This window comes from Portunus trituberculatus, chromosome 21 (genome assembly GCF_017591435.1).
Source record: "Portunus trituberculatus isolate SZX2019 chromosome 21, ASM1759143v1, whole genome shotgun sequence".
NCBI classification, from domain to species: domain Eukaryota; kingdom Metazoa; phylum Arthropoda; class Malacostraca; order Decapoda; family Portunidae; genus Portunus; species Portunus trituberculatus.
In genome coordinates, this window is record NC_059275.1 from 15,487,604 (window position 1) to 15,505,429 (window position 17,826).

Sequence of the window (17,826 nt, forward strand, 5' to 3'; positions counted from 1 at the left end):
AAGAAAATGTTAGGTTCACAGAACCAGAAGCATGTGAACTTTTAGAGTTGTAATAGCTTACAACTCATTTCATATATATATATATATATATATATATATATATATATATATATATATATATATATATATATATATATATATATATATATATATATATATATATATATATATATATATATATATATATATATATATATATATATATATATATATATATATATATAATCTTTACGTTAATGAACAGAGGACTAAGAAAGAGATCTATATTTGAGAATAAATTAATCTTGGGTACCTTGGAACAATATTAAGTTCTTGCTGCTATTACTAATGGACTTTTTGTCAAATTTTTAGATTTATGAGTATATTTCACACCAGCCAAAACTCATCCCATAAAATTCATTATCAGTGCACATAATCTCCCCAATCATCGAGGCTCAGTAAGGGCACCAGAGCAAGTTTCTAGTCCAGCAGGCAAAGGAAGCTGAATAAGGGTAAATTAGACACTCTGACATAGTAAAATTAAACTACATACTAATTCAAATAAAGGCATCAATTTTTAATTCTATAAATAAAAGAAATAGCAATCATAAATTCCCCTAAAATGTGTGCATTTCTCAATTATACAATAAATCTTGAGAGAATTAACTATTTACTGTTCATTTTTTTCTCATTAGAAATTTTCTTAGATTTTTTTTTCTTTCCCGACACAGTAATAAACTTAAGTGCATTATCCTCTGGCTCACATAACTTTTCTTGTGTCATTGGTGATATCCCCAGATGCACCTGGGAAACACCACTTTTGTTCTCACACAGCTCCTGTGAGCTTTCTGGGCCTTCCTTACCCTCAGCCTCACAGTTTTCACTGGGTTCAGCACCTTTTATTCCATGTTCACAGGTCTGAGAATCATCACATGCTTCTGAGTACTCCTGATTCACATTCTCAGCCTCACAGGAAGCTTCTGATGATTCTGATGTCCCACTGACATGTGACAGCTCTTCAATTCTTAGAGTATTTATAATTTTAGATTCATTTCCTAGAACTGGATTTTCTTGCACCTGAGTAGAAGTACTGTCAAATGCAATTTCACTAACCTGCTTTGTACTTGGTTCTGCTGCTTGTCTTCTCCAAGGAGCATTCAGATTTCTTAGTTTTGGTATTCGATATTTGGGCTCAAATGTATTGGACGGCTTGCGAATAATCCAGACAGGAGTTACTTCTTCCTGTTTTTCCTTTTGAGTTTTGTTTGTGCCTGTCCCTCGCTGGAAGGGAGCATCCTGGGAGCTGGGGCTTGGCCAGCTGTTGCCACTCAAGTTCCAGGGAGGGATGTTTGGAACAAATGCATGATTTTCAAAAGAAAATTCCTGAAATAAATTTTCTAATAAATTTCATGAAATTACTAATCAAACTCTGTTGTCATTTTTCTGTAACAGACAGATATTAGCTTAAAAAAAATACATAGCTGAAATCTCTACTGAAAACCTCCAAAAGCTAAATTACGTGATTAAAGGAAGCTTCTTTTCATATCATAATGTAAAACAGTAATATTAACAAAAAGTATACATCAAACCAACACAATGATATCCTAGAAAGTATATTATCTTATCAGACTCTTAAGAAACACCTAAACAAGGCATATTTTGTTTGAGCATCCAACCTTGGACAGAATCTACTTAAATAACACTTTAATTGTACATATTTACAATGACCGGATTTAAGGGATGCAAACTGAAATGAATTAATTAATTTAGAAAATCATAACACTGTACAATACTTAATACTAATATTTAACAGATACCATGCCAGTCATGCAAGCAAAAAATTCATTTACCATACTTTACTTCACCAAGGGAGCAACATTTGGTCACAACATGAAAAAAAAAATAATTAAATAAGCATTGTGATTTATGATGATGAAAGCAGCTACCATGTATACAGAAAAATGCAAGACTAGAATTTTTGGATGTTATGGACCACAAACTTTAGTCCCTAATGTACAAGATAAAGGCTGCCATATCTTGCCATCCCTGTATCAATGTGCCATCATTTCCCCATCACTGTACCAATGTAATGATGCAAAAGAAAAGTATATTTCAAAAAAGGAAAGAAATCTGCAGACAAGTACATTAAGTGCAGATTTATCTCTGAATGCACTCCATCCTAAATGAGAGGCATGTGTGAAAGCACAACAAAACAAAACACTGCATTTCAGTACACATCTGTACATTCCCATGAGACAAATTATCACACACCAATGACTGAACTTACATTTGCAGCTGATTCTTCAGCTTGATCTGACTCTTTTCCATCCACCTAAGCACACAAAACTTGAGTCAACATTTTTGGAAATATGTAAACTATTAAATTAGCATGAGATAAATCCTGATACAAAACATTAATACATAAAATATGTGTTTAGCTCAGATTCACCACTTCCACAATGAGACAAACAATATGAGCCTTGAAATTAAAATTATTTATCTGCACATCTATGGCCATCCCTTTCAAATCCTTACCAAAATTAAAGACACACAAGCAATCTAATCTGTTCATGTGGTAGGCATAGTTAAACTAGTATGCATAGTGTTCTTGTGAGGTAGCTCTATCAGAAACTCTAGGAAGAAAAAGGCATCTGTATTATTTGTTAGAATGGTTAATCTGGTAAAGTCCTTAGAATGAGTGCTAAGAAAATAATGCAGAAGCCATTGGAAAAATAAGAGTACATAAGGGAAGCTGAAGGTGCACTACTAATATGCAAATAGTATGTGATCTTTTGTAATTCTAACTATATACAAGAAAGACATTCAATAGAAAAAGACATAACACAACTAATTTGTGTACTGGGCTAAAAAGAGATTATTCATGTGGCACAAATCAATCAGTCACCCAGCCAATCAATACAGCCATTCATTATGCACCCTTTTTACTAATTCTTTCCAGACAACTTTTCTTTCAGCATCAAATCTATCTCCTTTCTCTTTGCTCTACATCCACATGCACCAATCACTACTACTGAGTCACCACCTATACACAAGGCAGTGATACAAGAAGTCATCCAATACTAAGTTTTTTCTTAGTTATTTACAAACTAAACTGAGACTCACCGGACCAAAGTTGAAGGTCTCATCATAGTATTTGTGGAAGATGATCTCTGTCTTGATGCACTGAACAGCATACCAAGAGTGGAGGAGTAACCGGGGAAATCTTGAGGTCCAGTAGTCCACGTACCCATCTGGAATGTGACCAAACACCATCCGGGCTTCCTCCTTCAACTCCCGGTAGTGATTCCTCTGCAAAAAAGAAGGTTAGGATAGTAAAACATGATCCTGAAACAGCCTTCTTTTTACTCACTACTTGTGCAAGCACCAAAATATAACCAAAATAAAGAAGATCAGAATAGCAATTTACTGCAAAAGACTACTGGATATATATATATATATATATATATATATATATATATATATATATATATATATATATATATATATATATATATATATATATATATATATATATATATATATATATATATATATATATATATAAAGCAGTTTCTGTACTGATAACAATTTTCTCTTCTTAAAAACATATCAAAATAAAATGTATAATTACTAACATTAATTTTTCTCTGTATATATAATAAGTGAAAAGGAATACAATCTTCAATAGTATTGCATGTAGGTAATATTAACTGGGACACTTCCATAATGCCACATTACCTTGTTTCTTAGTGCCCGCAGGAGATCCCTTACGGAGCGCCCCTTATAATCCCGGAACTTGCGCAGGTCCTCGGCAATGACAGGATGCATGTGGAGCTTCCAGTCTCCACACACCACCTCCGATCCTCCCCACTCCAGATTCATCACAACCAAGGAGTCTCCACTCTCCTTCTCAGTGCGATCACTAACATCCTAAAACGAAGGAAAGACCATCACACCTTTACCATCTACAGTAAGGCCTCTCGGATAGCGTTTTTTTGCATAGCGATTTCGTGGGTAGCGACCAAGTGGCGACGTTCTCATAGCGATTACCGCTGCACAGGTAGTGATGCTTGATGGTCGAGCGCCGAGCGAGCGAGTGGGCTGAAGCGTTGCCAAGTGAAATGTTGGCAATATTGACTCAGTGCGTGGCAATATTCATACGTTATTGTTTCCCTCCCGCGCCACTCAACAACAACAAACCACAACACCTGCTTCATTGTGGTTTTTTGTCTCCCTGGGGCTGCATTTTCTAGCCAAGTGATCATGGCATCTACTTCTGGATTACCTCCAAGTGGTTGGCGAGATGGTGGGGATGGACCGGACAAGAGGCAAGAAAGCAACGAAACCAAGGGAATTTACTATGCGGGTTAAGCCTAAGAAACAGTGGAGTGTTCAGGAAAAAAAAGAAGATAATCAAAATGATTGAAAACGAAGCTAGAACCTGTAAAATTGTGAGTGATGGGTGTATCAGAGTCGAGTGTGCATAACACCACCCAGCGCTAGTAGGCATAACCCACCTCACCCTTTTTTTTGCACTGTTTTTTCAATAAACTGCACTTCATAGCTCTTAAAAGTGAGTTTATGTATCCTATTGTATTAATATAAGTCAGTAGTAGTAGTAGTAGTTCTAATTTTGTATTAAATAGGTGGTTATACACAGAAAATAAGGGGGTCAGACTTGGAGTCTCAGACTATTTCTATTTTTTTAGGTAAGAAGTTTGCCTCTCAGATAGCGGTTTCACAGGTAGCCAGTCTATAACACACACTATCTGCGAGGACTTACTGTAACTCTGTTGGCAGCTGGTTTATTTCAGGCCACCAGAGCCAAATGCGTACATCATCAAAACTGAAGTACATATTAAAAAAGGAAAAAAAAATTATTTGATACTAAAGATCTAAGCCCATTATGATGAGCAAAATTGATTTTCATTGAATGACCTTACAAATTCTGAACACACCTGAACATCTTTCTTGTTAATGGTAATGCATTCAAATCCCTATTAGAGAAAAAGACGTTAAAAAGAAAGTGACCCTAAATAATATCAGATCACAGTCAATGTGCAATGTGCAACGAAGAGTGCTTTGTTAGTCTTACCTGGAAGAAGGTAAGTACTTTCTCGGGATTCCAAAAGAAAGGGTGCTTGAGTATGGCAGATGTTGGCGGCCGCTCTGAGGGCTTGCTGCTCATCATCCTTTCAATCAGGGTGGTGGAGTTCACATCTTTCTCACTGTCTAAATCATCCAGCCTCAAAGAAAAATACTTTGTTATTAGCTGAACAATGTTAGTATTACATTATATAAATATCAAAGGAAAGTTGAAGGTAATCTTTTTGCAGGATTCACAGCATAATGTTACTGAAGGGTGGCAAATATTTCTGGAATAGCATGTGCTATTACAATAAAAAACAGCACAAAATAAATGAAGAGCACTGCATTCACTCACTTAAACTTTCCTGATATGATATTTGACTGGCGATCCAAGACCGAGCCAAAGGGATGCTTTCCTCGGGTCAGCATGTAGTAATACACGCATCCAAGCGAAAAAATGTCTACCTTGAAGGTCTGCACATAGAAAAAAAAAAAAATTATCCCAGATTTTGATTAAATGTAATGTGAATGTCATGCAAATGTATCATGAACACATCTGTGAATGTGACAATGAAATGTGAATGTATGCATGTAGACAAGTTGATTCAAGTTACTTGCTTTTCTAGGAAATGTTAGCTTAGAATATAAATCCATTTCAACTTAAAAGCAACCTCAAATGCCTGATAATGCAACTTAACATTATACAGAAATAAAAGTTGAGCAGTGATGACAAAGATGTTGATATTAAAAGAAAAGTGATATCAACAAACATACTGGTCGGGAGGTGTTGAGCATCATTTCTGGAGCAATCCATCCTTCTGTGCCCGTTACCCCAGACCTCTTAGAGAAAGACATGTGACCTGTCTCCAGTCTCTTGCACAAGCCAAAGTCAGACAGCATTGCCCTGACCTGACTCCGACTGTCAGGCAGTGAGAGGAGTACGTTGTGAGGCTTGATGTCACGGTGAACTGTAATAAGAGGTAAATAACAGAGCTTCAGATCTTTGTATTAAAGCAACATTGTGTAAAGACACACATGCATAACCATATTTTGTGACTGCTGGTGAATGACTTGGCTTACCAATATCCAGCTGATGAAGGTGGTGGAGACCTGAGGTGGCCTGGTGAAGGATACTCTTAATGCTGATATCTGCCTTGAATTTTCCCTGAATGAAGTCTTCCAAAGTTGCACCACACAACTCCAAAGCAATGTAACGAAATTGGCGGCACTGTAGATGATAAAAGAATGATGAAGTTACCAACAGAATGATCACACCTAAAACAAGAAAAGGTCTACTTACTCAAAAAAAGAATAAATATATAAAACAATATATGTAAGTGAGGTATTAGTGTTCTAAGATGATAGAATAATAGAAAAACTCTTTTTTTCATTTATAGTCAAATTTGCGTAAGTGAAACCATCAAATCACATCACAAACATGAAAACTGGGAATGATTGAAACTGTACCTTCAATTTTTACATTCTCATTAAAGAATAAAAATAAGACATTATGAGAAATATATCAATGCCAGCCAACCACCTGCTCTGTACAGAAATATCTGATGACACTGGGATGCTGGTCACTCTCTCTCAACAGGTCCACTTCTCGGTTAGCTATGGAGAAGCAGTCTGGCAGCACTCTCTTCACTGCCACTGCCCGTCCATCAAAGGTCCCTCTGAACACATTACAATCATCAATTGTCTTCAACAACATGCACAATTCTATGGAGATCTTTTTACTTGAGTATTGGGAATGATGCATGACTTATGTGATATATTCCCCATTTTAGGCATATATGTGTCCCTTCAACACTTACCTGAAAACAAAGGTGCCATCACAACCTTTTCCAAGAAGTTCCTGTGGATTAAAAATTATCTTCCCCACACTGATGGTGCCATCGTCTAACTCTTCTGCCACTGCTGTGATGCTGCTTTGTGACCCTACACCTGTGGAGCCCTGGGAGCCCTGCCGCCGTGAGGACATCTCCTGGCTCAGGCGGGCATACTCTTGTGCCTGCATGGGAAGGATGGGTATTAGAAGATGCAGCTTTACTAAATTCTGTGAAAATATGAAAAGACAGACAATACAGGTGGCAAACTTACCTGCTTATACAGTACGATGACAATTGCCACAAATCCACAGGTAAGAATGATCATGAGCAGGTTCACATAGTCTGTCAATACCCAAAGGTACACCAGGTGTCCAATTGTTCCCAGCCACACAAGCACTTCTCCGGACGTCACAAAACTTATGTTCATCTCCTTCACTTGTTCCATTCCACCTAAAAATTACACAAATTATTTCCGCACAAAAGAAAAATACTTTTCTACCGTAAGCCCCCGCACTTGGCAAATTAATTAGTCTGGTGAAACTACCGCCAAATGCGAATTTCACCAAGCTCGAGTTTTTTATACCATATAAATTGCCTAAAAAATGCTTCAATCAGTCTTTGGTCATTGCTAAAGTTCCTCTTTTGACCCCTAAAATACAATCTTTCAAGCTGAAATAAAATCTTTTGCCTTCACATATTAGAACACATGTACAAATAAACAATAAATAAAGCTAATGAGACATGATATAAAGGCTGTAGCTTCCTTTGCTTATCATCTTGATAATTTTCTCCTTTTCACTCACACCGTATGATTTGTAATGCTTTCCTCGTCTGTACTCCCGTTTTTTCACCCGTTTCCCTCAGCCACTTTCGTCCTTGCTGCCACCACCATTGTCCTTACCCCCACCGGTACCACCTGTTGCGCTGAAAGAGGCCATGTTGGCAGTAAATCGCCAGAATTCGTTCCCACGCTAGCAGAACAGAGGGTAGCACACACAAAATGGTTGAAGGGGACTCTCACACTGTGCTCTGATAGGTTTAGAGAGAGGTCTGATGTCACCTGGGAGCCGCATGGTTCGCCGTGCGGCTGCCAAGTTTGAATTCAAATCGCCAAGCATGCACTCGGTGGTCCGTGGCCAACCTACTGCCAAAAGTGAATTTCGCCAAGCTGAGATTCGCCAAGTGCGGGGGCTTATTGTACTTCAATACAGAAACTGTAATTCTACTTGTTATTTCTGTGGCATGAAAGAATACAAATGAATTTCAAATGGCTATAGATCTATAAGTTCTGAATAAGATTCTTGATAGAACTAAAATGTTTTATAACAGCTACAATATTTTAAAAAATCACTACAGTACACAAAAAAATAAGTATATGATAGCTGCCTGGTATTGATAGTGTTTTACATAAGGAGATAAACAACACACACACACACACACCCCAGGCAACAGCCACAAGGTCCTCGTGGTGAGCAGCAAAGGTCTTTCTATTCCTAGCTGAAGTTTCTGAGTCATTCTTCTCATGAGTGATGCCCAGGCGGATCACTTCATCATTCACTTTAGGCAAGTCATCATGCGTTGTCTTGAACAGCTCAGTCTGTGCATTTTCTGGTATGTCATAGTAACCTGCAAATAGTAAAACAACAGCTTAGTTAATCTTTGTATGTGCATGTGTATATGACTGGCTTTCCTTCTTTTCAACCTAAAACTATGCCTATTAATTTATTTACTCAGATTCTTTATTCATCCACTGCATTTAAAAAGCAGCACATGGACTTTCGCATCATTTGAACCTACAAACAAATAAATTCATATTTTGCTTAAATCCACTTCACCCAAACTTATATAGCATCTAACATATCCAAATGAACTAATACCAAGCTTTCAGCCATAATCTGACTCTTTGGACATATATAACATCAAAAGTTCCTAAATAATTCTGTCATGAATCAATAATTCAAAAGATCAAAGAGACTTACCCAGCAAAAGAACTTCAGAATTATTCTCCTCTTCTGCATCACTGGCATGCTTGGACTGGTGAGGTTTGAGTGTGCCCTGTGTGCTTGGGGGTCCTCCAAGCAGCAGCTGTGATCCTCTGTAGGAGATGGTGGCAGTATTGACATCCACCAATGCCGGCACAGCATAAACGCCAGAGCTGCATTCTCCAATGTAGATGGTGGGGCTGTGGGGAGAGCTGTCACATTGTGCTTTTCTTGTTACACAAAGAATTTCACTGGTATATCAGTAATAATGATTATGCACCGGTATGCTTGAGTGTACCTCTTTCTACAAATATTGTCACTTCACCTTATCACTCAGTCATTTTACTTAACTAGATAACTGTACTGAAAATGTCTTAAATGAACAAAATTTATATTTTTACAGAACTACAGCTGGTATAAAGATCTTTATTGATTAGCTGTGAGAAGAACATCTCAACTGCACAATAACACTGTTGATGATGAAATGCTTACAAACACACTCACCCACCATACCTTAGTTTTTTTATAAGCAGACCTTCAGAGCCGTCACTGCTGTGTTGAGTGAGGTGCATAAATTCCCGAATAAAATGTGCCAGGGTTTGTGGCGCCACGGTGGTTATGGGGACAGTTAGTAATGAACCTGTAATGATCACATATAAAATAAATTTAATATACATGGCCAAGTAGCAAAAAATATCAATCAGTGAAATTAAATAATACAGAATTAAGTATGTCATAGAAAGGAATGAGAAGAGAATGAAGAGATTTGAGCAAACAAAGAGAGGATGCAAGAAATATCCAGACTCTGGTAAGTTAGATAGGACAGACTGACAAGACTCCACACTCACCATCTGGGCCCAAGAAGTACATAGCCACCAAGGGGGAGTCCATCTCAAGAGTCCACAGCAGGGACCCAGTGTGTTGGTCCACTGTCAGAATTGAGCCTTCCCCCGTTGAGGTGTAATGCACTAAGTCTGCAAGAGTATCATGTGATAAATATGTCATACCTCCCTTTGAAGCATTATGGAAAAAAATAAAATTACCTAAGAGCTGGACTGTTCTTCACCATTTCCTATTTCCAATATCACTTAATCCTAATACCTACTGCAATAAATATTCAACCACTTAAATATTCTTTATGCCCTACTTAATTCTCCAGGTAGACTACCCAAAACATAATTCAAAACAGCTGGTCAATATCATGTCTTACCATAATTTTCCACAGCTGATGAAGAAGTGCTGGTGGCATATTCAGAGAAGCTAATGTTCCACTTATTGCCAGTGGATGCTTCATAGAGGATGATGTTGTAGAGAGTACGGCCAAAGTAAACAGTGTTTCGGGAAGGTTTGGGACACTTCCGGTCTACAACATCCACACCCAGAACCAGCTGCTTCTCCCCCGTCAAGGAGTCAATGCCAACCCAAGAGTCAATCTTCTTGCCTGAAAATGACAGATGATAGATGAAAAAAAAGTGTTATTAAATATAGTCAAGCTTTCATTCCAAAGATCTTCTGTGTTGGCAATCTTGTAACTGGTGCACAAATAACATGACATCTGCCACACACCCAGGTAGAATATGCCGTCACTGGAGCGGCAGGGAGAATTGGCCACCAGCTGCGGAATGGTGAAGGGCAGCTTCTTGAGAGGGTCACGGCCACGGCCCAGAGTGTAGCGGTACAGGGAGCCATCTTGGGGGTTGGGAAAGAACTGAGGCCTGTAGATTTATAAATGTTATCAGCAGTGTGTAATCACCACCATTCTTCTATTACTGCAAAAAGCCTCCTTTTCAATACTTTTGTACGGTGGAGAATCTAATGTTGATTCAGGTTAAAGAAAATGATTAAACAGACAGTGAAGGTCATCCAGTAAAATCAGCCCCTAATTTCTTGCTAGTTACTTTGTCTTTCACTTACTCAGCATGTTACATGCATTGCTGTTGCTGACAGCATGAAGTATGCATCAACAGTTATGTAATATACTTTACAAATTTGAAAAATTTTATGCATTAATGATATGGCTACCTCTGACAATGACATTGTGACAGAATATGGCTGGATGTGACAAAAATGCAAACAATATACCTCTTTTACTTAGCTTAGAGATTAATTATACATACAATAATGAATATACAAAAAAGAAGCTCTTGAAAATATTACTCACAATGGGGGCTGTGAAGAGTCTGTTGGATTAAGAATTATGGGATCTGAGGGAGAAAGAACAGTACAGTATAAGTATCATGATAACTAATGAAATAATGAATAGATATAAATCTAATACTTAAAATTGTACGTTTTTCTAAGTTCAGTGTGATAATGCAGAATATTACATACACTTAATCTTTTTAAGCTAAAGAAATTGTCTGTTAATATTTTGAGCCTTGTATAAAAGAATAAAAGAAGTTTGCATTGGACACATGAGAAAATATATCATTTTAGTAATTTCTGCACTGCAAAACTACAAATGCAAAAATAAAGAGTGCATAAAAGTTATAAGTACATAAAAATATTCTAACAATGCAAGGGTTAAGAATTAAGATATAATACTCCAACCAAATTATTATTGTGTTTAAGCTAAAAACATGATAAGCCTCATACCATCCTTGAGAGTCCACTTGATTTTTCCCGATGATTTGGATATGGCATGGAGTGCACCATCCAGGGTGGACACAAGCAGGGTACCTTCCTCACTCTCAGCCAGGAGCTCAGTTGAAGTGATCTATTGAAGGTAAAACACACCCACCATGAAGTAATGTGAAAAGAAACAATAGGACTATCACCCTTACCATTGTAATTGCCACATGATTAGTAAGTATCCACTAAGAAAAAGAAGTGATTGAAAATTACCAAAAATTATAGAGAATATGGAATAGATCTTAACTTAATAATTTCCATACAGCAACTGCTTATTTCTAAGGGAAACATTCTTTTTTTTTTTCAAATTAGTTACGATCCACATAATGAAGGGACAAGCAATTAATTCAATTAACTGAATAAATCTGAAGTTCGTCCAGCCTAACCCAACCCTTAGATGATAACACTAACGTTATTTCAATATTATCTAGGATTCTTTGTTACAAAAAAGAAAAACACAAAACACACATTTTCCCTGTACAGCACACACACACACAAAGTGAAAGACGACCAGTGGGAATCTATAAGATGGGAGATGGAGTAGAACTAGAGAAAGTAAAAAAGGAAAAGGACTTGAGACTGCGAGTAGCTGTGGTGTGCGCTCCGTTTCTGGCTGTGGTTTTTATAGTTAGCGAGTGGTGTTTGTGCTTGGTGTCTGTGTGTGGTGCTTTTGAGTGTTAGTGAAGTGAAAGTGTGTACTGCAATTGTTAGATTAGAGTGAAATAGTGGTTAGAATCAGTGTTTGTGAGTTAAAAGTATTTTTGTAGAGCGAGGAGACTAGGCTTGTAACCGTCAAGTTGACCTTGAAAGAGGATTAGTTGACCTCACTTAGGCCCCCCACCACCGCGGTTCCCCACCCGCCGTCACCTAGTATTTTTATTTGTTTGTGAGTTAACATATTGTAAATTAGTATGGCGGTAGCTACTGAGGTATATCAGAGTGTGATTGAGTGCGTGAAAGAGAGTGTTGAGGTGGGATTGGGAGAGTTTGTTGTGTGTGAGATGTGTGGGCACGACAGGAAGGTCGTTGACTTTTCTGAGTGTATGGTGTGTAGGCTCAAGAGCGAGAATTTAGTTCTTTCTCTTGAGCACCGAGAATTGCGAGAGGAAATCAGAAAGCTAAGTGAGGGGAAAAGTGCGAACGAAGTTCTCATCTTTGAATTGAAGGAGGAGGTTAAGAGGCTTGGGAGGCAGTGGAAAAAATTAGGCAGGAGATCAGTGTTAGGCCGAAGGTTGGACCTTCTGAGGGCGACAGGGTGGCTTGGCCCTCTGTCGGGAAGAGCAGAGTGGGGAAGAGGGAGCAGGCGAGCCAGACTGGGAAAGATAGTAGTCAGGATAGGCAGAGATGGCAGGTTGCGAGGGGAAGGAAAGCGGAGGCAGTTAGGGAGGATAGGACTAAACCTGTTGAGTGTGAAAATAGGTTCGGTTTGTTGGAGGGGGGGAGAGTGAGAGTGGAGTGAATGAAGTGGTTGTGGTGAGTGAAAGGAGAAAGAAGGGGGTAGAGGAGAGGAGGAGGATGGTTGTGCCTAGCACACCTCAGGTGTGTGTGGTGGGTGACTCTCAGGTTAGGTATTTAGATAGCACTTTCTGTGGGAAAGACAGGGATAGGAGGACGAACGTGTGTATGCCTGGTGCAGGTGTGAAGGCAGTGAGTGAGGAGGTGCAGAAGAGGGTTGGGGGGATGGAGAGGGAGGGTGTAGTAGTTTTGCACGTAGGTGGGAACGATGTCAGAGCAGGTGGGTCGGAGGAGTTAGTGGCAAGATTTCGGGAAATGTTAGGCAAGATAAGGGAGAGTGGTAGGAGGTGTGTAGTGTCAGGAATCTTGCCTCGTGTGTATGTTAGCAGGGAATGGTTGTCTAGAGCCATTGGTGTGAATGATCGGGTAAAAGGGATGTGTAAGGATGTGGGTGTCAGCTTTGTGGATGTATGGGATAGGTTCTATGGGCGAAGGGATTTGTATGCTAGGGATGGTGTGCATCTGAGTAGGAAGGGTGTGGATGTGCTGAGTGGATGTCTGGAGGGGAGTTGGGATGGAGTGTAGGGGTGAGGTAGCAAATGCATTCCAGAAGAAAGATGCTAGACATAAATTAGATAGGATAAACAGAGATAGTGAAAAGATTAGGAAAGATTTCCAGGTGCAAATAGGAGAGAATAAGATTAGGATTCCAAATAAGGAGACAGCATCTAGGAAGGTAGCAGGACTTAAATGTTTTTATGTAAATGCCAGGAGTCTTAGGAACAAGAAGGACGAGTTATCTAGTTATATAGTTGAGGAGGACTTAGATGTTGTATGTGTCACAGAGGCATGGGTAAATGAGGAAAAGTTTAGGAAAATAGGAAAGAATATGAAGTAGATGGATACATTATGTATTTACACCAGAGAATTGGTAGGATAGGCGGAGGAGTAGTTATTTATGTAAAAAAAATCCTTCATTTCCAGTCAGGTTAATGGTATTAAGGTAGATAACAGAGTAGAGTCCTTATGGCTGGATGTTAGAGTAAACAAAAGTAAGGTTATTAGAGTAGGAGCTTTTATAGGCCACCTAACCAGTCAGCAGATGTAGACAACCTTATGGTAGATGAGATAAATAGGGGTGTACTAGTCAGACAATTATCTTAGGGATTTTAATCTTAAGTCAGTAAACTGGGAGAGGATGGTAGGAGATGCTAGTGAAAATAAGTTTATGGAAAGTTTTCAGGATAACTATTTAGTGCAGATGGTAGATAAACCTACTAGGGGAGGAAGGTTTTAGACATAGTACTAACAAATATTGAGCATTGTTTAAAGGAAGTTGAGGTAGGAGAGACTTTAGCAAACAGTGACCATCATATAATTAGATTTATCATTAATTCCAGTAGGGATAATATAGTGAATAAGACTAGAGTCCCAAACTATCAGAAAGGCAATTATGGTAGGTTACGTCAGTTATTAGGAGAGGTAAACTGGGAAGATAGTTTTGGAAATAAAACTGCACAGGAGATGTGGGATATTTTTAAGGTTGTAGTAAAGGGTATAGTGATGCAGTGTATCCCTTACAAAGATATAAGGCAGAGAAACAGGAAGCCATTATGGTGGACTCATGAGATAGGTAGCCAGATCAGAGAGAAGAAGAGGGCATACAGAGAGTTGCAGAAAAGTGGGAAGATGTAGATTTGATTAGGTACAGACAGGTCAGGGATGATTTGAGTAAGGTTATAAAAAAAGTAAAAGGCAGGCAGAGATAAAACTAGCTAGAGCTGGGAGTAAAGATCCCAAAAATTATATAGTTATTACAAGGTCAGTGATAAAAGAAATAAGGATAGGATTGGACCACTCAGAAAAGATGGTGTAGTAGTGGATCAAAATGAAGACATAGTAGAATTATTGAATGAACAATTTTCTTCAGTATTTACTAGGAAAGAATAGGAAATCCTGTTACAAACAGTGCGACGAGTAGTTTAAGAGCTTTAGAAAATATTGATATAAAACCGGGAATTATTAGGAAATTTATTCTTGAACTAGACGATAGGAAAGCTAGTGGTCCTGATGAGCTACATGCCAGAGTACTTAGGGAGGGTGTAGACAGTATTTCTGAAGCACTTAAGTTAATCTTTGAAAGATCACTTAGGTTTGCTGAGATACCTCAGGACTGGAAGTTAGCTAATGTTACTCCAATATTTAAAAAGGTAGGAAGGATGATGCGAATAATTATAGACCGATCAGTTTAACTAGTATAGTATGTAAGATACTAGAGAAAATCATTAAGGGTAGTATTTGGGAGCATTTAAATGAGAATAGATTAATTAGAGATACCCAACATGGCTTTAGATCAGGGAGGTCCTGTCTTACAAATTTGCTCGATATCTTAGAATATATTACCAAGGAGTTAGATGATGGAAATAGCATAGATGTTATATATCTAGATTTTAGCAAGGCGTTTGATAAGGTACCGCATAGGAGGCTAGTGTACAAATTGAGACTACATGGGATAGGGGTAGGTTAGTTGATTGGATTAGTGAATGGCTTTCTGATAGGAAACAGAGAGTAGTATTAAATGGGGCAATGTCTGAGTGGAAGGAAGTGGTTAGTGGGGTACCCCAAGGATCAGTGCTAGGACCTCTTCTTTTCTTGGTGTACATTAACGATTTAGATATAGGAATTAGTAGCAAAGTATCAAAGTTTGCAGATGATACTAAGATAGCATGTGCAGTACAGGGTGAAAAGGACAATTACAGAATACAACGAGACCTGGACAGGCTGATAGCATGGGCAGACAGGTGGCAGATGGAGTTTAATTCTGATAAGTGTCAGGTTATGCATTTAGGTAAAGACAACACAAACTTTAACTATGAGATGGAGGGATGTTGGCTAGAGGCAGTAGAGGAAGGAAAGGATTTAGGAGTAGTGATAGACAGGACTATGAAATTTTCAAAGCAATGTTTAGAAGCAAGAAATAGGGCAAATAGGATCCTGGGTTTTATAAATAGAAATGTTAGTTATAAAAGTAAGGAAGTGGTGCGTAGCTTATATAATTCCTATGTTAGGCCCCATTTAGAGTATTGCATACAGGCCTGGTCACCCCACTATAGGCAGGATATCAACATGTTAGAAGCAGTTCAGAGAAGAGCAACTAGGATGATACCAGCATTAAAGCGCCTGGAGTATAGAGATAGATTAAAGGAATTAAACATGTTTTCATTTGAGAGGAGATGTATAAGAGGGATATGATAGAGTTATTTAAAATGTTCTCAGATACAAACTACATAGATGTGAGATCTTTCTTTACCTTAGAGGAGGAAATAGGACTAGAAATCATGGCAGGAAGATTAGAAAGCAAGGCTGCAGGTTAGATATAAGAAAATATTTCTTTAGTCATAGAGTGGTAGACTTCTGGAATGCATTGCCAGAGACGGTTGTAAATAGCACTAGTTTGACAATGTTTAAAAACAGATTAGATAAGCACTTAAATTTATTAGATTTATAATTATGTATAGCACTGCATGATAGTTTTTATAAGAAATTTACTATAGTTAAATAAGACATGATCTCCATGTATGGGGACCACAAATTGTAGAGGATTTCGCTGCAGGACTTAGCCCTGTTAATGGGCCAAATATTTAGAATTAGTATATAATGTATTGTGTACTTGTAAGTGTATCTTTAAGTACTGATGACGAGGTCGCTGTGCGACGGATACAGGATAACCTAGATGGGCCCTGGTGGCCCTTTGTTATCCTATTATTTATGTTATATGTTATGTTATGTTATGAGAGTGATGATGGAAGAAAACAATCAACCGGTAAGCCATACTGATAGAATTTTCAGAGACATACAATTTGCTAAGGAATATTGAATTAGCATTTCACTACATGGACAAAGAAATGGTGAAGAAATTGCTAAGTATTATAATAAGACCCATATTGGAATATGCAGGAGATGTGTGAATCCCCCATAAAAAGAAACATAAGGAAGTTGGAGAGACTACAAAAAATGGCTACAAGAATGATTCCAGAATTGGAAGGGATGACATATGAGGAGACTAAAGGCTATGGATCTACCAACCCTGGAACAGAGAAGGGAGAGAGAGGATCTGATACAAGTTTATAAATTGATTAACGGAATGGATCAAGTGGATAATGAGAAACTGATCCTGAGAGAAGAATATGACATACGAAGCACAAGATCGCATAGTAAAAAACTGAGGAAGGGAAGATGCCTGAGAGATGTTAAAAAATAAAGTTTCCCACAAAGATGTGTTGAGACGTGGAACAGTTTGAGTGAAGAAGTAGTGTCAGCAACGAGTGTGCATAGTTTTAAAGAAAAATTGGATAAGTGTAGATATGGAGACGGGACCACACGAGCGTAAACCCCAGGCCCTGCAAAACTACAACTAGGTAAATACACACACACACTCACCTTATCCTTAATATCAGCACTCTTGTGATGCACGGCTGTGGTGATCGAAGACCACACCATCACCACCATCACCACCCATGCCATTCTTGCATCACCCCTCATCTCGGAGTTCGTGTCACTTTGTCAGCGTACACCAGGTCACCAAAGTGTGCCATTAATGTAGATTTGGGCAATTCCACGTGTGCATGAGCGTTAGTGGGTCTGTTGTCACGCCATTGCACTACGTGAGGCGGAGGGAGGAGACGCAGAGAAGGCCAAGTGTTGTTGTGGTGACGTCAGGTGGTTGGTCTTTGCAACAGCTCTCGTTTTTTTTTTTTATCTCTTTATCTTGTCTTGCCTCTTCCTATTAGTCTCTCTCTCTCTCTCTCTCTCTCTCTCTCTCTCTCTCTCTCTCTCTCTCTCTCTCTCTCTCTCATATA

At 38.4% G+C, this 17,826-nt stretch overlaps 1 protein-coding gene across 4 annotated transcripts; it reads right to left on the reverse strand.

Moving 5' to 3' along the window:
* Nucleotides 1-514: 514 nt before the first annotated feature.
* Nucleotides 515-17,691, reverse strand: LOC123507038 (serine/threonine-protein kinase/endoribonuclease IRE1-like). 4 transcript variants are annotated; one of them, XM_045259547.1, is made up of 20 exons: nucleotides 17,408-17,691; nucleotides 11,477-11,597; nucleotides 11,043-11,085; nucleotides 10,448-10,596; nucleotides 10,092-10,322; nucleotides 9,730-9,855; nucleotides 9,395-9,521; nucleotides 8,879-9,081; nucleotides 8,340-8,525; nucleotides 7,171-7,349; nucleotides 6,885-7,081; nucleotides 6,608-6,743; nucleotides 6,148-6,295; nucleotides 5,842-6,035; nucleotides 5,423-5,541; nucleotides 5,075-5,225; nucleotides 3,718-3,909; nucleotides 3,103-3,288; nucleotides 2,267-2,311; nucleotides 515-1,362 (listed from the first exon to the last, which is right to left on the reverse strand). In XM_045259547.1, the coding sequence occupies exons 1-20, from the start codon at nucleotides 17,507-17,509 to the stop codon at nucleotides 646-648; spliced, it is 3,552 nt and encodes a 1,183-aa protein (XP_045115482.1). In that variant the 5' UTR covers nucleotides 17,510-17,691; the 3' UTR covers nucleotides 515-645. The 4 variants fall into 4 exon arrangements, with proteins under 4 accessions (XP_045115482.1, XP_045115481.1, XP_045115484.1 ...); XM_045259546.1 differs by having other exon boundaries at nucleotides 8,879-9,093; XM_045259549.1 differs by lacking the exon at nucleotides 2,267-2,311 and having other exon boundaries at nucleotides 17,408-17,690.
* Nucleotides 17,692-17,826: the final 135 nt, after the last annotated feature.

Coding starts and splice junctions, on each gene's coding strand:
- LOC123507038 (XM_045259546.1), bottom strand. CDS start 17,509: ATGAGGGGTGATGCAAGAATGGCATGGGTGGTGATGGTGGTGATGGTG. Junction 3,910..5,074: donor AAGTACTTACCTTCTTCCAG/GTAAGACTAACA, acceptor CCTTCGTTTTAG/GATGTTAGTGATCGCACTGA. Junction 2,312..3,102: donor AGACCTTCAACTTTGGTCCG/GTGAGTCTCAGT, acceptor TTGTGTGCTTAG/GTGGATGGAAAAGAGTCAGA.